This window comes from Neomonachus schauinslandi, chromosome 12 (genome assembly GCF_002201575.2).
Source record: "Neomonachus schauinslandi chromosome 12, ASM220157v2, whole genome shotgun sequence".
NCBI classification, from domain to species: domain Eukaryota; kingdom Metazoa; phylum Chordata; class Mammalia; order Carnivora; family Phocidae; genus Neomonachus; species Neomonachus schauinslandi.
The window spans coordinates 63,313,882-63,329,593 of record NC_058414.1 but is presented as its reverse complement, the minus strand read 5'-3'; the positions used below and the strand labels follow the sequence as shown (position 1 = coordinate 63,329,593).

Sequence of the window (15,712 nt, the reverse complement as noted above, 5' to 3'; positions counted from 1 at the left end):
GGGCGCGTTCCAGATATTAAGATATTTAGGACCCACGGGAAACAATAACAACCACATTCTCTGGTGCCCCAGCCAGTCAATATTATACCCTGTGTTTTAGTTAGTTTACTCAAACAACTAGAGATATCCCAGTAAAGAATCCAAATTAACACTTAAGCTGTGATGAATATAGGTAAAGGGAACATAAATGTTGTAACAGGCAATGGCAATATGCTGATTGTTAAAAATTGGGGGATTTGCTCTTGTCTATTAATAGTACTCTACAAAAATTAAGTATTGTAGGTTATATAAAATATATCTAAATAACGCTGTTATAAAATTGATGAGCCCAAAGTCAATATGGCTTATTTACGAAGTATAACACAGCACATCTTGCAAGAGAAAATGCCTTGTTTTAAATATTAAGCCCTTTATTTACTACACTGTGGAACATAGTATTTTTAGACATCAGTGGGTTTTGTCTTGTTGACATTTTCATTTATTCAACTGAAAAGTCAGAAAGCTCACATGATGACCAGTAGTAAATTACCAGTAAATTAGAGCAAGTACAGAGACCAGGTTTATTTGGCCTGATGTTAAATCAACTGGTCAGTAAAGGCTTTCCTGCATAACAATTATGACATACTAACAGTCACCAAATAGCACTGGGCTAGGAATCCTCTAGAAATAATTAGTGATTTTCATTTTACACATAGAATAGTCACACAATGTAAATGACTTACATCAACTCATTATATTTGCCCACCCTAAATTGCTCTAAGATTCAAAGAAATGGCTACTTTCTCACATGTTGTGCAAAAGTTTCTCCAAATATCTGCTCATGCTCAATAAAACCAACATGTCACCCAACCATTCTTTAATCTCACTGTGACATATAAATGGACACATCCATCATACACACATGTATAATTAGGTGACTCAAGGAATATGCAAAGATGGCAAGAAACCATTCAATTCTTTGGTTATGCTCAACTGACAAATAATATATTTCTTGGCAACTAGCCAATCGGTTTTAGAAATAATATTGGACTACGACCCAATAAAGTCTAACAACCTATCCCTTGCTTTCCATGCACCATTAGGGCCTGTCACCAATCACCAGCCATCTCTCTCAGGCACACATTCCTCTCCTTGGAAGCATGAAATGCCTCTAGATAACTTTGCCCTTCTTCAGAGAAACACATTTTCCACTCAACTGCAAGTCTTGATTCAAAGCTAAAATTAATGCAGGCAGGCAATTTAGGTTTCTTAGAAAACTTCTTAAAAATGACAAATGTGTGTGACGTTAAAGCCATCCAATATGTCTGCATGCTGCCTTATTAAATTACAAACACCTGGTTTATTTATACAATGTATCCAATGGCTTACAGGTTAGGATCCTAGAAATGATACATGTCTTATAGCAAAAAATATACATATAATAATCCACCTATAGTTTATATAAATGATGAAATGTTTCTGAATATATCTATATATCTATATATGTACACATATACACTCTGTGTGTGTGTATGTGAAGAATCAGCACACAAATACTACAGTCCTTCATTGGCTCTTCCACTTCAGTGTCAAGGACACCAAGTTTCAAAGTCTTAGGAGCAGAACAAAGGTCACCGCTGAGGACAAAGGACTGGCTTGATGCACCTTCCCTTGTGAAGGACCAAGTTCGCTGGACAGTGGCAGCCTGCAATGCACGGCTTATTGCATGGACCGATCTCATTCCAGTTGTCACAAGTCTTGGGACATCCTGGGCCACAGGTATCATACACAGCCCCGTGCTTACACTGGGTAGCTGAAAAAAAAAAGGGGACACGGGTGAGACATGGCAACATGGCCGCGTCAGTTCAACCTCAGCCCAATGCCAATTCTGCAGGCTCATGTCACCCACTGCCCCAGCCCTTTCACAGCACAGATTCACTTTTGCATTTTAACAAAGGAACAACCAACCTCCGACCTTCCTCAAACACCTTGGGAATCACTGGCACCTGAAAAACAACATCAAAGGTCCAACTGCTGGGCTAGCGAACTTCAAAATAAAATAAAATGGAGAGTTTTTTATTCCCAGAGAAGACAAACTATCCATTAGTGAAGCTACCAGGAAGTCTATGAGGTTATTTTGTTATTGAGAACAGTGTGAAAATTCAGCTCCAAATAGTGCTCAAAGCTCTCAAGTTGTGATGAGCTTTTATTTTATGCAACTACATCAATATTTAAATACACAGAATTACACATACAGAAAAAAAAAAAGCCCTGCCAAGGATACATGACATATTTTAATCATAGTGATCAATTTGAGGCAAATTAGAGCAAGAGTGGGATAAAAACCAAGTAAGGAAAAATGAGATGTGTACCTGGGGAGACGGAAGTGCATGGCTGGTTGGCCAGAGAATATAAAAATGATGATCTAGCCAAATCACAACCCATTTGCTATCCTTGTTTACTTAGAGCTAAAATGATTCTGACAATATTCTGAGAGTTCCTGAAAATTCATGAATAGATTTATCAAAAAAAATACTGCAAACCTTCTGGAAGTTTTATGACATACAAACTTTCCTATCTGAGTTATTTCCAGTGACAGTCAAAGAGGTTCCCCCTCATTCTCATGAATAGAAATGTTGACACATGTAGGAATGTAGAAGAGGGACTTTCCAAGAACACTACTAACAATCTAAGCTTCATTTGACATCGCTCCGAACAAAATTAATAACAATGGAAGATGATCCATTGAAACACCTCTACTACAGTTTATGTAGTTTGCAAATTAATACCTCGTAAAGAATTACATAATTGTAAAACTGAAAAATTGAACTGATTTTCAAGCAAGTGCGCCTTATGCTCAATATTTCAAATTAGATATTTAGAGTTACCACGGAACGCTCATGTTTGACCACATCTAACTTAAAATAAGCTAATAAGAGCTCTCTCTGTCCCAAGTTCTGATAGCCAACCCCTCCCTTGACTGTTTAGGCCCGGGAATGATAACAGCCTCTCTGTTATGAGCTAGGGTATGATATAATAAGAAATAAATATTTAGTCTTTGTCCCTAGTTCCTGGCACACAGCTCCTAAAATCTGTGGAGCAGTGCCTTTGGTAGGCTAATGCCATGACTGGTGGCTAGGGGACCCTACATAGCTTCAGGATTGCGGGCTGGCCACCAGAAAGACCAAGGCATGATTAGAGGGTTGCAACTTTCAGCCCCACCACCTGATCTCCAGGAACGGGAGAGGGGGTGACTATTGAGTTCACCACCAGTGGCCAATGATTTCATCAATCATGCCTGCATAATGAAACCTCCATAAAAACTCTTAAATGACTAACAACAAGGTTCAGAAAACTTCAGAGCTGAGGAACATATCAAGGTACTGGGAGGGTGGTGTCCTTCCTCCACTGGGACCGGAACTCCTGTGTCACGACCCTTCTGTGCCTTGCTGTATGTACCTCTTTTTCTGTTCATTTGTATCCTTTACAATAAACCAGTAATAGTAAATAAAGTGTTTTCCAGAGTTTTGTGAGACATTCTAGCTGTTAAGTCTGAAAGAAAAGGAGGATTGTAAGAACACCTCTCTCCCCCCTACTTTGCAGCCAAAGCAGACAGAAGTGAGGGTAACTGAGGGACCTAATACTTGCAGCTAGCATCTAAAGTGAGGGCAGTCTTGTGACACTGAGCCCGTAAGCTGGTGGAATCTGATGCTAACTCGGTGTAGTTAGTGTCAGAATTGAATTGAATTGTAGGGCACCCAGTTGGTCTCTGGAACACTGGAGAATTGGTTAGTATCAGAAAAACCCACACACATTTGGTGTCAAAATATTGTGAGTAAAAACAGTTCATTTCCAGGGCACTGGGCTTTTCTTTGTTATTTTCCTACACCCTATTTATTCTTTTTCAAGAAGTCCATCTATTAAATTCACCTCAATTAGCAAATGTGAGTGTGCCATTTGTTTTCTGGCTGGATCCCAAGTGATACAGTAGATAAGTAAAAAATTACTACTACTTGTTAATGCTACAATCCCTAACATTACCACTACCATGTAACTTTATTAAGTTGTTTCAGCTTTTTATAATTTAATTTTATTCTTTAGGCTACTCGGAACCTCCTCCAGGCAAGCCAAGCCTGAGACCCACCCTCTGCCTTGATCTAGTGCCATTATCTAGCTTGGTGAGTGTTAACTACCATCCACCCCATCTGCCCCTGTTCTGGACATTTCCCAACTTTTTCTCCCATCTCTCTTCCCTGGATGAGATGTCCCTTGACTGTATGCTCAGAGCACCTGCTGCCCTCCTCCATTCCTGCGTTTGCAACATGCAATTATAATCATAGGTTTCCTTGTCTTCTCTCTCTCTCCAACTAAATCTAGGCCACTAGAGGGAAAGGCTATTTTGTTTCTCTATTTTCAGCAATAGTGTGCTGTTTAATATGTAGTAGGTAGTCAGAGGACTACTGAGTGATTGAATGCATTGGTATATGGATGAGTGAGTGGGTAGAACAACATAACTCTTCCTTTAAATCTTGCTTGCTTTTCTGATAATCTTTTGGCTTTTGACAGATCCCATCAAAGTTTTTTTTCTCTTTTAGTGGCTAACAGAATACCCTATATATTGTTTATGTCTAATAATTTGGAAACATCCTAGCTGAACAGCATATTCATATACAATAATGATATCCCTGTGCTGTTGTGTTTCCACAGACCAATGGTGTTCAAAACTGAAAATTAGTATCATCAGGGAGCTTCCTGATGCCTGACATTCCCCTCTCCGCCGCAAAAAAACCCTAGCCCAGATAATTTTCCCATGCAGTCAGAATTGAGAACTTATCCTATACACCAACCCTCACATTTATGCTTCAATCACTGCAGAGACTCATGCCTTTTTAGCAATTGAGAAAGCAACTATTTCCAAAGTGGAAGTAAGTGCACAATGGAAGCTCCCAAGATTGGCAGCTTCCCAACATCTTCCATCTAAAACTCTACTGGAGCTCTTCCGCAGTCTGAGACCGCCCACACTCCCTTACTGATGGATTTAGGTCATCTACACAAGCATCCTTAACTCATCTCCCTACCACCTCTCCACCGCATCTGCACCCATCTTTTTACTTGCCACTCTGGTTTCTGACCCATCTCCTCCAGGAACTTGCTCTATTAGTTGTCCTTCTCATGGCACATTTATCTTCTTCTCTGTTGGCTCCATCTTCTAAATATTACAAACATTTTCAGATCAATGCTAATCTTTGACAAAAAAAGATTCCTTAACATATCAGACTTATTTTCTTCTTCCTTTTATCTCTAAATCCCAGAAAAGAGTTTACAGTCATTTTATTCAATTCCTCTGCAATTAATCAACATTAGTGACCTGTCTTTCTCACCTACCACTTTACTGAAGCAGTTCCCACCAAAATTTTCAGTAATGACTATATCTACTGATACACTGGTTGGCCCCATCCTCCCATAACCTCTCCACAAAATTTTTGGCCTTATTGTCCACTTTATCTTATGATGCTGAACTCCCCAGTTCCTAACACCTTGAGAACACCTTCTCTCCTGGGCTTCTTTGCCTACTCTCTTCTTTCCCTTACATTGTCTTGTCTTCTCTCTCTCTCTCTTTCTATCAGCTACTACAGTGTCGTCTCTAATTTCTAGTTCTGATTCTCTTCCCAATGTCATCATTTTCCAAGTCTTAATTCAAGCGGCACCTCCTCCAAGTAGCTTCCTGGATCTCCCCCAGAATATCCTTCTTCCCTCTGTACCCCAGAGCACTTTTCATGTTACAGTTATTTATTTTAATCCCCAGTTCCAGTGCAGCTATAGTTCTTAATCAGAGATGCTTACAAGAGTCCCCTGAGGATCTTTTAAAAGGTGTTATTCCCCAGCCCCATTCCCTAAAGATTTTTGCTCTGAGTCTACAGTGGGGCTCGAGTAGCTGTAGATTTAAATAAAGAGTTCCAGGGGTGCCTGTCATAGTTACCAATGACAAGCACCCCTGGTTGAAGAGGGTGAACTGCTGAGGCCCTGATCCTGTGGGCAGAGTCCTTGTCTACCATGACCCAAGGTTCTGGCACAGGGCCAAGCACAGAGGAACAGCTTAATAAATGTTAGTGCGTGTTGAATGATGATTTAATCTTAATGATGCTCAATCCATCAACTCATTTCCCAGTGTGGATTACATTTGGCTGGACTGGAGTTCATTTTCCACTCAGCTGCTTCCAGAAAGCCTCTTTGAACTCACTTGACCCTCCAGATAATTTGCTTCCCTTTAAATCTTGCAAGATCATTTGTAGGATGAAAACTCGATAGAATTTCCTCTTTCTCACCCGTTATTCTCTCCTTTTCCCACATGCTCTCATAGACATGAGCTCTCTCATGTTTCCTCCTCTCTCTGACCTCTCAATTCTTCCTTCTAGCTCTACCACTTAACTTACTGATGCTCTGCTGTGACATTTCACCTTTGACTAACTGAACACTGATTATTTCCTTCACAATCTATGGCTAGAAAGGTGAACGTAGAGAATGAAGAACTACTAGAAAAAAAGGGGGGGATCTTTTCTCATTGAACAAATACCACTTGCATTTCAGTTCAAATTAATAAACCTCCCCCACATATCTGCCATGTGGTAGGCATTCTCTTAGGCCAGGGAATCAAATGTGAATAAGATACCATCTCTGATCTCCAGTTACAGGAGTCTGGGCATACAACCAAACAGGTGAAGGTGACATGTAAACAGATTCTTAATTAAATGCAAGAAGTACCATATTAGATCATGAAAGCAAAGTACCATGGAGGAGTAAGAAGGAGACATCAACTCCATGTTGATGATGAGGGAGCAGAGGCTAGCTGAGGACAAAGCAGAAGCTGACACCCTACACCGCCCCCTCATGGGATATATGTGACATTCCTCAGACACTCCTGGCTGCCCTAAAGGAAAAACAAATGGTTAACTGATAGAGATCACATTCCTGTAGGACAGGAGTCTCCCTCAGTTTACAAATGTCCTAGTGATTTACAAGGAAGAAGCTTTTCTTATCAATAGCCTAACTTCCAGAGACCCATAACTCAGTTTCCTGAAGCCCTAACATCACCCTCCCCTCCATAAAATTGAGGGAAGCTGAGGCAGAAGGAAATGTAAATAAAATTGAATTTCTTCTAAACCTGAAGCCCATTGACAAGGACGTGTGATAGGAAGAATGGAACATTCCTCCAGGAAACTCCCAACTGTCTTCCTGTTAGTGCCTCATTAGAGGAAAAAACAGCCTTGGCTTGACAATAACCAGGTCTCCAGTATCCTGAGAGTCTTCTTTGGCATATGACAGTCCTTCTGAGCACCCCCTTTGTCCTCACCTCCCCAACTCCTGAGTATATAATCAGCCACTCCTCAAGACCACAGTGCAGTGGCTCTTTCTGCCCACAGGTCCTGTCCCCGTGCTTTAATAAAATCACCTTTTTGCACCAGAGACGTCTTAAGAATTCTTTCTTGTTCGTTGGCTCCAGACCTCACACCACTGAAACTTGATCATTGAGAGTAGGTTAGCGTCAAGGAAGACCTCAGAGAACAGAGCCCACTTAGGTCTTAAGAGGTGAGTAGCAACTGTCAGACAGACTGTGGTGGGAAGAGTTGTCCAGGAAGAGAGAAGGCAAGGGCAGGATGTGGGCAACAACAAACGGCCTGGCTCAATCAGGGAACAAGGGTCTCAATTTGGTATGTGGGAGCACAGAATCTGAGGAGGGAGACACAGGGAGACAAAGGTAGACAAGTAGGCAGGGGCTCTAAGTCTTGGCAAAGGAAGTCTTGGAAGGGTCTTAGCTGGGGGATGACATGATTAGGGTCCTGGGTCCAAACTGATCATCAACTTTTACATGATCCTAGAAAGTGAATACTGACTCAGACCCTGTTTGACCCTTCTGTGAATTCAAAGTTATTTCTAATATATAACAGGCAAAAGATAATTTTTTAAAACCTAAACGTGATCAATATGTACATATACATTTAAAAAAGGATTCATCTGGTTAAATTAATTTTTTTAAAAACCAGCAAACTACTAAAGTGATTAGGGTTGGCATGTATTTATTCTCAAGGGGGCACATAAGCAGCCACTGGATAATGCATACAAGCAGTATTATGTGTTACTTTATGTGATAACCCATAAAAGCGCTAGGTGTTGGCTTTATTAATAAATTCAATAAGCATGGCTCTGTGCCCTCTGGAACTCAGCTGTCTCCATGTCTCCCTACTGGGTGTTGAAGATCACCATACTGACTTTATCTCCTAAACTGTTACGGGAGGCATCCAGTAACTAGCCAAGGAAAAGCTCAATGTGTATAATGAAAGCAGTTGCTACAGCGAAGGGGCTAGAATCACCTGGAATTTGTAGGAAAAAAAAAAAAAAACAGACGAAAAGGCTCACAGAACCCAGCAGACTATATGATGTGCTATAGAAAGATACACTTTGAATATCCCAGCACCTTTCCCACTTATAAGATGTATTACTGAAGGTGCAGTGATGATTAGCATCAGGTATAGGGAGGTGGCCAAAAATCCGTTAAGGATGGCAAAGTGAGATGCAGGAGCAAGATCAGAGCAAAGTTACCAAGTAACAACCATCAGTGACAAGACACAAATGAATAGAAATTGGAGAGATCTACATAACAAATGCTTGAATAAATTCATTGATGCTTATGTAAATATGCAAATAAATATATATTCATATTCAAATATACTTTTCCAATGCTCTTGTAGGTCTGTTTTCATAATGATGAACAATAGAGGTTGTAAGGCAAATTGACCTGGGTTTCATCCCCAACTTACTCATTTTGAGCTCTGTGACTGGCAGCCAATCACTTAAATATTCTAAACCTCAATGGCCTTACCAGTAAAATGTGGGTAATAGAATGTTACCACATAGATTATAATGCAGGCTTAACAAGATAAAATGTCATAAAAGTACTAGTATAGTCCTTGGGGCAAAGAAGTGCTTAGAAAATGGTGAATATTAATATAAAGGGTCATTATTAAACTTTTATTATAGACCTTCATGATGGCCCACTGCCAAGTGTATTGTATTCGGTAATTCACATGCTAAACCTCAGTGCCCTCAGTCCTTTCAGCCACACATATGCTTCCTGCTGGTAGTCATGATAGTGCTAAAATCCAGTCCAGTCTTGCAAATGTCACTTGCTCAGAGTTTCTTGCCTGCCTGGCTTCTTATCTGTTCAACTTCCAAGCTTTTTATTCTGGAAAATTTCTTTTCTCTGTATTAAGTGGCCTTAAGTGCTGTCATAAGTCAAAAGATCTGGGAGCTAAAAACAAGGAAAGAGTATCCTTATGGTCTTCAGTATTTCTGATCAATTGGAACTGATCTACTGAAAGATGCTGCATGTCTCTGTAAATTTATTTTTCACGTACCAGCTGCCAATATGTGAAAGCTTAGTGTGTGTGTGTGTGTGTGTGTGTGTGTGTGTGTGTGTAAGGGTTCCCTGCAACTGCACAGAGTTATACTTCACTCAGATGGCTCCATTAATTTTAAGTGGTAAATGGAACCTTTCAAGAGCCATATTCCTTATCCATTAGAAAAGTAATTTTAGCTCCTGAGATTCGGTTCCTGAAATCAGGATGCTGGGGGAAATGTGTAGTCCTCAAATGCAGTGTGTGCACTCAGATGGTGCTACATAGAGTTCCAGGCCAGGAAGAGAGTGTTCCTAGACTGTGTATCTAATATAAGCTTTACCACAGCACCATCACAGCTAATAAAGTTTATAAGGTTCTGCAGAGTTCTAAACCACAGAGGATGGATGCATCGGGCTTGCCTCCATATATCTTACTCATTTTCTGGTAGATTCAAGGGAAGGAGGACTCAAAGGCGAGAAAGGGAACCAGGAGTAGTCAAGATGAACTGAAACGGCTGGTCCCTCAAAAACATCACCTTGATTACCCTACCCACCCCACACTGATGCATTAGGTGAGAGGTAAGCCATTTCCTCTTACTTTTTAGAAGCCTCAGCCACACCATACTATTGCGATAGGGAAACTGAAGGACTTGATAAAAATATACTTTTTGCTCCCCTTCCTGCTTCTATTCTTGCTAGGACCTGCACCTCCCACCCTACACATGTCTTAATGTAAGTCCTCCTTGTAAGGGACGAGGAGTTAACTATTTCTTTGGATTCTTCCAGCACAATAGGTAATGTCTAAGGAATTATGGGGCGAAGTCATCATGTGCATATTCCAGACCACTAGCGCTAGACATCTCAAGGATGCCAAGACACCCTGGTTCCAGGGAATAAGTGACTCATGATGGACACCTAGACCCTGTCCTTGTTCTGACCAGTTCCTATATGCCTGAGAAGACATGTGCACCAGACCACAATTGTCAGTAAAGACTCCAGACCCCACCCAAAGATGAGACTCATCCTCCATTCCCATTCTGAGTCTCCCAGATGCTCTGTCTGTATCTTCTCTATATATACCGTCCATAAATTCTGCTCTCACTGCCTCCTGGCTCATGTTTGCTTTCCATCCTGTATGAAGCCAAGGACCTTCTTGGTTGGTCCTGCAGGATCCCCTCTGGGTCCTCTGGTCCAGCCTGCCGGCATTACTAGGAGTTATTTTTATCAATCAATACTCCTTTGACAGAGAGGCACTCTTGCTGTGGAAAGTGAACTCAGATACAAAGATTGGACTTGGGTTTGCGGAGGAGAGAGCAAATTCCAAAAGAAAAGTCAGAAGAACGTAAAAGGGCTTGGTGCTTTTCAAGAACACAGACTAGTGATTTTGTCAAGGGGCAGCTTGGAGAAGTTTTAGTAACCCCAAAATACCTGGCATCCTACCCCCTCAAAGCCACCCAAATAGGCATAAAAATTAATTCAGTGGTTTCTTTTTTTTATTTAATTATTATTTTGTTCTGTTAGCCACCTTACAGTACATCATTTAACTCAGTGGTTTCAACTCTGGCTGCAGGTCAGAATCACCTGAGAAGGTTTGGTTTGGTTTTGTCTTGATTTATTTTGTTTTAAGATTTTATTTATTTGAGAGAAAGAGCACATGGGGGGGGTGGGGTAGAAGGAGAAGAGAATCTCAAGCAGACTCCACGCTGAGCATGGAGCCTGATGTGGGGCTCAATCCCAGGACACTGAGATCACCACCTGAGCCAAAACCCAGAGTCAGACACTTAACCGACTGCCCCACCCAGGTGCCCCTCACCTGAGAAGTTTTAAAGCTACAGAAGGCCAGTTAAAGCAGGCTATTTGGGCATGGGGCCCAGGCACAGGTTTCTGGTTTATTTTTTAAACTCCCTAGTGACTCCAGTGTCCAGCCAGATTGAGACCCACTGCTCAAACAAGATTGGGGGCACCTGGGTGGCTCAGTCGTTAAGCGTCTGCCTTTGGCTCAGGTCATGATCCCAGGGTCCTGGAATGGAGCCCCGCATCAGGCTCCGTGCTCGGTGGGGAGCCTGCTTTCCCTCTCCCACTCTCCCTGCTGTATTCCCTCTCTCCCTTGTGTCTCTCTCTCTGTCAAATAAATGAATAAAATCTTAAAACAGACACACACACACACACACACAAAAACAAAAACAAGATGGCCTTGCACTGAAAACACAGCTTCAACGCAATTCTTCTTGACCCTCCTTCCAACCAGATGACCATTCGCGTCCTCCACCAATATAGGCATTCTAGAGTTATTAGTGCCACGAATTGCCTTCTTTTCTAATATGAGAGCTAAGGTTATTAGGATTGGTGTAGAATTAGTAACAACTCCAGTCTCTTCATTCCAGGCAAATCTGGCCCTTTTCAGAAAAATGTCAGCCAACACCTGAAGTAAGTGATAAATATTCAATCATCTCATCTTCAAATCTAAATAGCATCAGCTGCTTCTATGAGTTGGACACTCTTCCAGATGTTTCATACATATATAAATATAAATGAATATATATATGAATATATATCTGTATCTATATATCACGGATGCTTATCACTCTGTTCAATAGATATTATTGTAAAATTCCAAACCAGGGTGGGAATCTCTCTTCTTCTCTCCCCATACACTGCCTTCATCTTAATCCAAGCCACCATGGCTCACCACCACTACTGTAGCAGCCTCCTGCCTGGTCACCTGCTTTCAATCTTGCCCCAGCCCATCCATCCCCCCCAACAGTAGCCTGGACACAGGGTGATCTTTGGAAAGCAGAAAGGTCTTGCTTAAAGCCCACCAGTGGCTCCCACTCCTCTTAGAATAAAGACTACCCACCTTCCCAAGACCTGAAAAGCCCTGCATGATCCAGCTCCTGCTTCTCCTCCACCCTCATTTTATGCCCTTGCCCACCGTGCTTGAGCCACACTGACTCCCTTCCAGTTTGAGAGCATGCTAACTTATTCCTACTTTGTGGCCATCAAATACATTTCTTCTGCGTAGAATGCTTGCCCTGACTCCCTTCGATCCTTCAAGACTCAGCTGAAATGTCACAGCCTCAGAGAAGCTTTCCATTGTCACCACCTAAGGAGCCACCTACTCCCTCTCCATTTGCTTTCTATTGCTCTGCCTTATTTGCTTCCTTCATCCCACTTAACATACTTAGCAATTATTTGTTGTAGAGTTACGATTTTTGTCTCATTCTCCTTTTGGACTGCGGGCACCTCAATGACAAGGGCTTCTACTCTTAGAGTCACCAGAGTACCCGCTGTGCTCAACACAATGCCCAGCACGTAGCCACTGGGTAAGAAATAGTTCTTGAATGAACAAAGAAGTCCATTTTCCAGATCTCAAATAAGCCAATTAACTTGCCGGAGATCAAAGAGCTCTAACAAGGAATATAGAAATCTCTCAGAGGCAAAAGAACATTCTGCTAGGGCTTAACAATATTTCTCTTTCAAAAAAATCACACTTATCCTGAAGACCTTAAATGACTGTAATCATCATGAATCTTCTTTGCTCCACACATAACCTAAGCCCCAGCTGTGATTGTCCACGTGCTAAGTACATCCAGCTGGTAGCCTGAGGTTGGGAGGATTTTGCAACAGTGGAAATCCTTAAATTGTTCAAATGTGCTTGTCACAAAGCATTTCTCTTAAGTGCTTTCTATCCTGCCTAGTGGGAAGCCCTTGTATTTTATCAAGTTGCAATCCAGTTGGACTACTGATGGAATTTCCCTTTGGCCAAGAGGGGGTGTGGCCCACATCAGCAAGTCTCTTCCATTGCTATTTTGGGAGCTGTAGGGAACTTCTGTTGGATGGATACACCAGGAATTTCTCACCTGCACAGTTCTGCTGAGGCTCCCAGTGGACACTGATGCCCTCTCTCTGGCAGGCCCGGGTATATGCCAGGAATGACTCACAGTAACAGTTTTTATGGACTGGACATTCACACATGTCTGTCACGCAGGACCTAAGGAACCCAACAGAAAGAAATGAACATGTAAAAATATCAAATTATCACACACCCTAAATATGACTTGCAGAAAGGGGTGGGTGGGTGGATGTCAAACCTTGATTGGCCATTAAAGATTGCTATTTTAGGTCGGAAATCTAAAAATGGCATAAAAGTTCTGCATAAAGCCTTACTGGGTATCTCTGAACAACATGATATTAGGTTTCTTTTCTTCTAGAGCAGGACTGTCCAAGAGAACTTTCTGCAATGATGGAAATGTTCTACAATCTCCACTGTCCAAAGCAGTTCTACCACCCATATCTGGCTATTGAACACTTAGACTGCATCTAGTGTGTGTGAGGAACCAAATTTTTTATTTGATTTAATTTTAATTAACTTAGATGCAAATAATCAATATGCCTAGAGGTTACCATGTTGGAAAGGCAGCTCCTAAGCTACAGTCACCATCCAAGTGCTGTCATTTTGTGAATAGCTCTAAGAATCATAGTTTCTACTTCAATATAACCAAAATAGTGACCAACTTGATGAAAGTAGAAAATCCCAGGATGAACCATGAGAGGCTATGGACTCTGGGAAACAATCTGGGGGTTTCAGAGGGGAGTGGGGTGGGGGGATGGGTTAGCCCGGTGATGGGTATTAAGGAGGTCATGTAATGCGTGGAGCACTGGGTGTTATACGCAAACAATGAATCAGGGAACACTACATCAAAAACTAATGATGTACTCTATGGTGACTAACATAACATAACATACATACATACATAAATACATAAATACATAAATAAATAAATAAATAAATAGATAAAAGAAAATCGCAGGGCTTTCTGAAGACGTACAATTAAGATTCACTTTTGCAGTCACTTGGAATCTTAAGTTTTTTGAGAAACACTGAACCTCATTCTTTAGAATGTGGGGTGATAAATTCCAAATAAAGCAAAACTTTCAAACTCCTCATTAGACTGAAAGATAAAGAAGATTGAGCCAAGGTCTTCATAGCTTAAGTTTAAATATGGAAATGATGGGCCAGGACATCAGGAGAACTAAAACGGACTCAAATGTAAACTAACAAATTTTCAAGCACATTAACCTCCAGGACACAGTAATGAACTTACATTAGTATGTCCTATTACCATTTACAAAGTGCTTGTGTCTGTCAATGAGTGCTACATTGGACAAAACAGAGTCCCTATTTTATAAATAAAGAGGCCATTTTACAAATGAATAGATAGGCCCAAGTCCCATTAAAAAGTGGTAAAAGAGTGAATTAAATTACATGCTCCCACACTCAGGCTCTTCCTTTTATGCCATAGAACCATCTTCATCTTCACCTTCCAGTAAGTTCATTCCCTCCCAGTTTGGACTTGACTTACATATTTGCAACAGTGGAAATTTGACATTTATGCATGAGGCCCTCAAGATTAAGAACATTAAACTACCCTTATTTTTTTTTTTCCATACTCTTGTTCAGCGAAAACTCTTCCTTATAGAATCTAATTCCAGGCTGAAAGCAAAAACAAATAATAATAATAATATTCAAGATTACAAACAGCACAGATGATCTTGAAAAGTGACCAGGAAGTGATAATCCAATGTGAATACACCAGCATTTTCTCTTGGTGTGGGACGTGTGTACACATCAGATTACAGAGGGTGGCCCGCTAGCTCTGAGTAAAGGCTGGTGCACTGCCTACTTGGAACAAGAATTAGGTGCAGAAACCATATTAAAGAATCAATAGACCCACCGTGTACCCGCAAAGTTATAACAGCCCAACCCTCAAGAACACAGCCTTGGAAATATGAACTAACAGGGACAAAAGAGCAACTGTACTGAAACCTGACGAGCCTCTTCCGTGTCATCAAGTGAGAAATTATCTGATGACTGATACTTAAGACAGAAAATTATTTGATGACTGATATAGGACAGAAAAACAGATCTCTCTCCTCTCTGAAATAATAAAGATTATATTTCCTTTTTTTTTAAGATTTTATTTATTTTAGAGATAGAGGGAGAGAGAGAGGGAGAGCGGGATGGGGAGGAACAGAGGGAGAGGGACAAGCAGACTCCATGCTGAGCCCAACGTGGGGCTCGATCCCAGGACCCTGAGAGATCATGACCTGAGCCAAAGTCATGACTAAGGTCTAACTGACTTAATTGACTAAGCCACCCAGGTGCCCCAAGACTGTATTTCTTAATACCTCTTCCCACTTGCATTACAGAAACCCTGTGAAATCATGCTCACTCGCAAACCCTTTCCCGTACCAGACACAGTGCTGTGTCTTTAAATTCTTGCAGAGCCTCCAGGCTTCTGAGGAAAGCCAACTAAAGCCTGTTCTTAAAACAGCCTC

The 15,712-nt window shown here is 41.3% G+C and overlaps 1 protein-coding gene across 1 annotated transcript in view; it reads right to left on the bottom strand.

Moving 5' to 3' along the window:
* Positions 1-393: 393 nt before the first annotated feature.
* The window catches only part of BMPER (BMP binding endothelial regulator), a 243,759-nt gene continuing 228,440 nt past the window's right edge, over positions 394-15,712 (bottom strand). Inside the window, exons 14-15 of the mRNA XM_021699372.1 lie at positions 13,234-13,364; positions 394-1,792 (exon numbers count right to left, since the gene is read on the bottom strand). Of these exons, the coding sequence (XP_021555047.1) occupies positions 1,611-1,792; positions 13,234-13,364 (313 nt within the window). The 3' untranslated portion in view covers positions 394-1,610. The remainder of the gene's footprint in view (positions 1,793-13,233; positions 13,365-15,712) is intronic.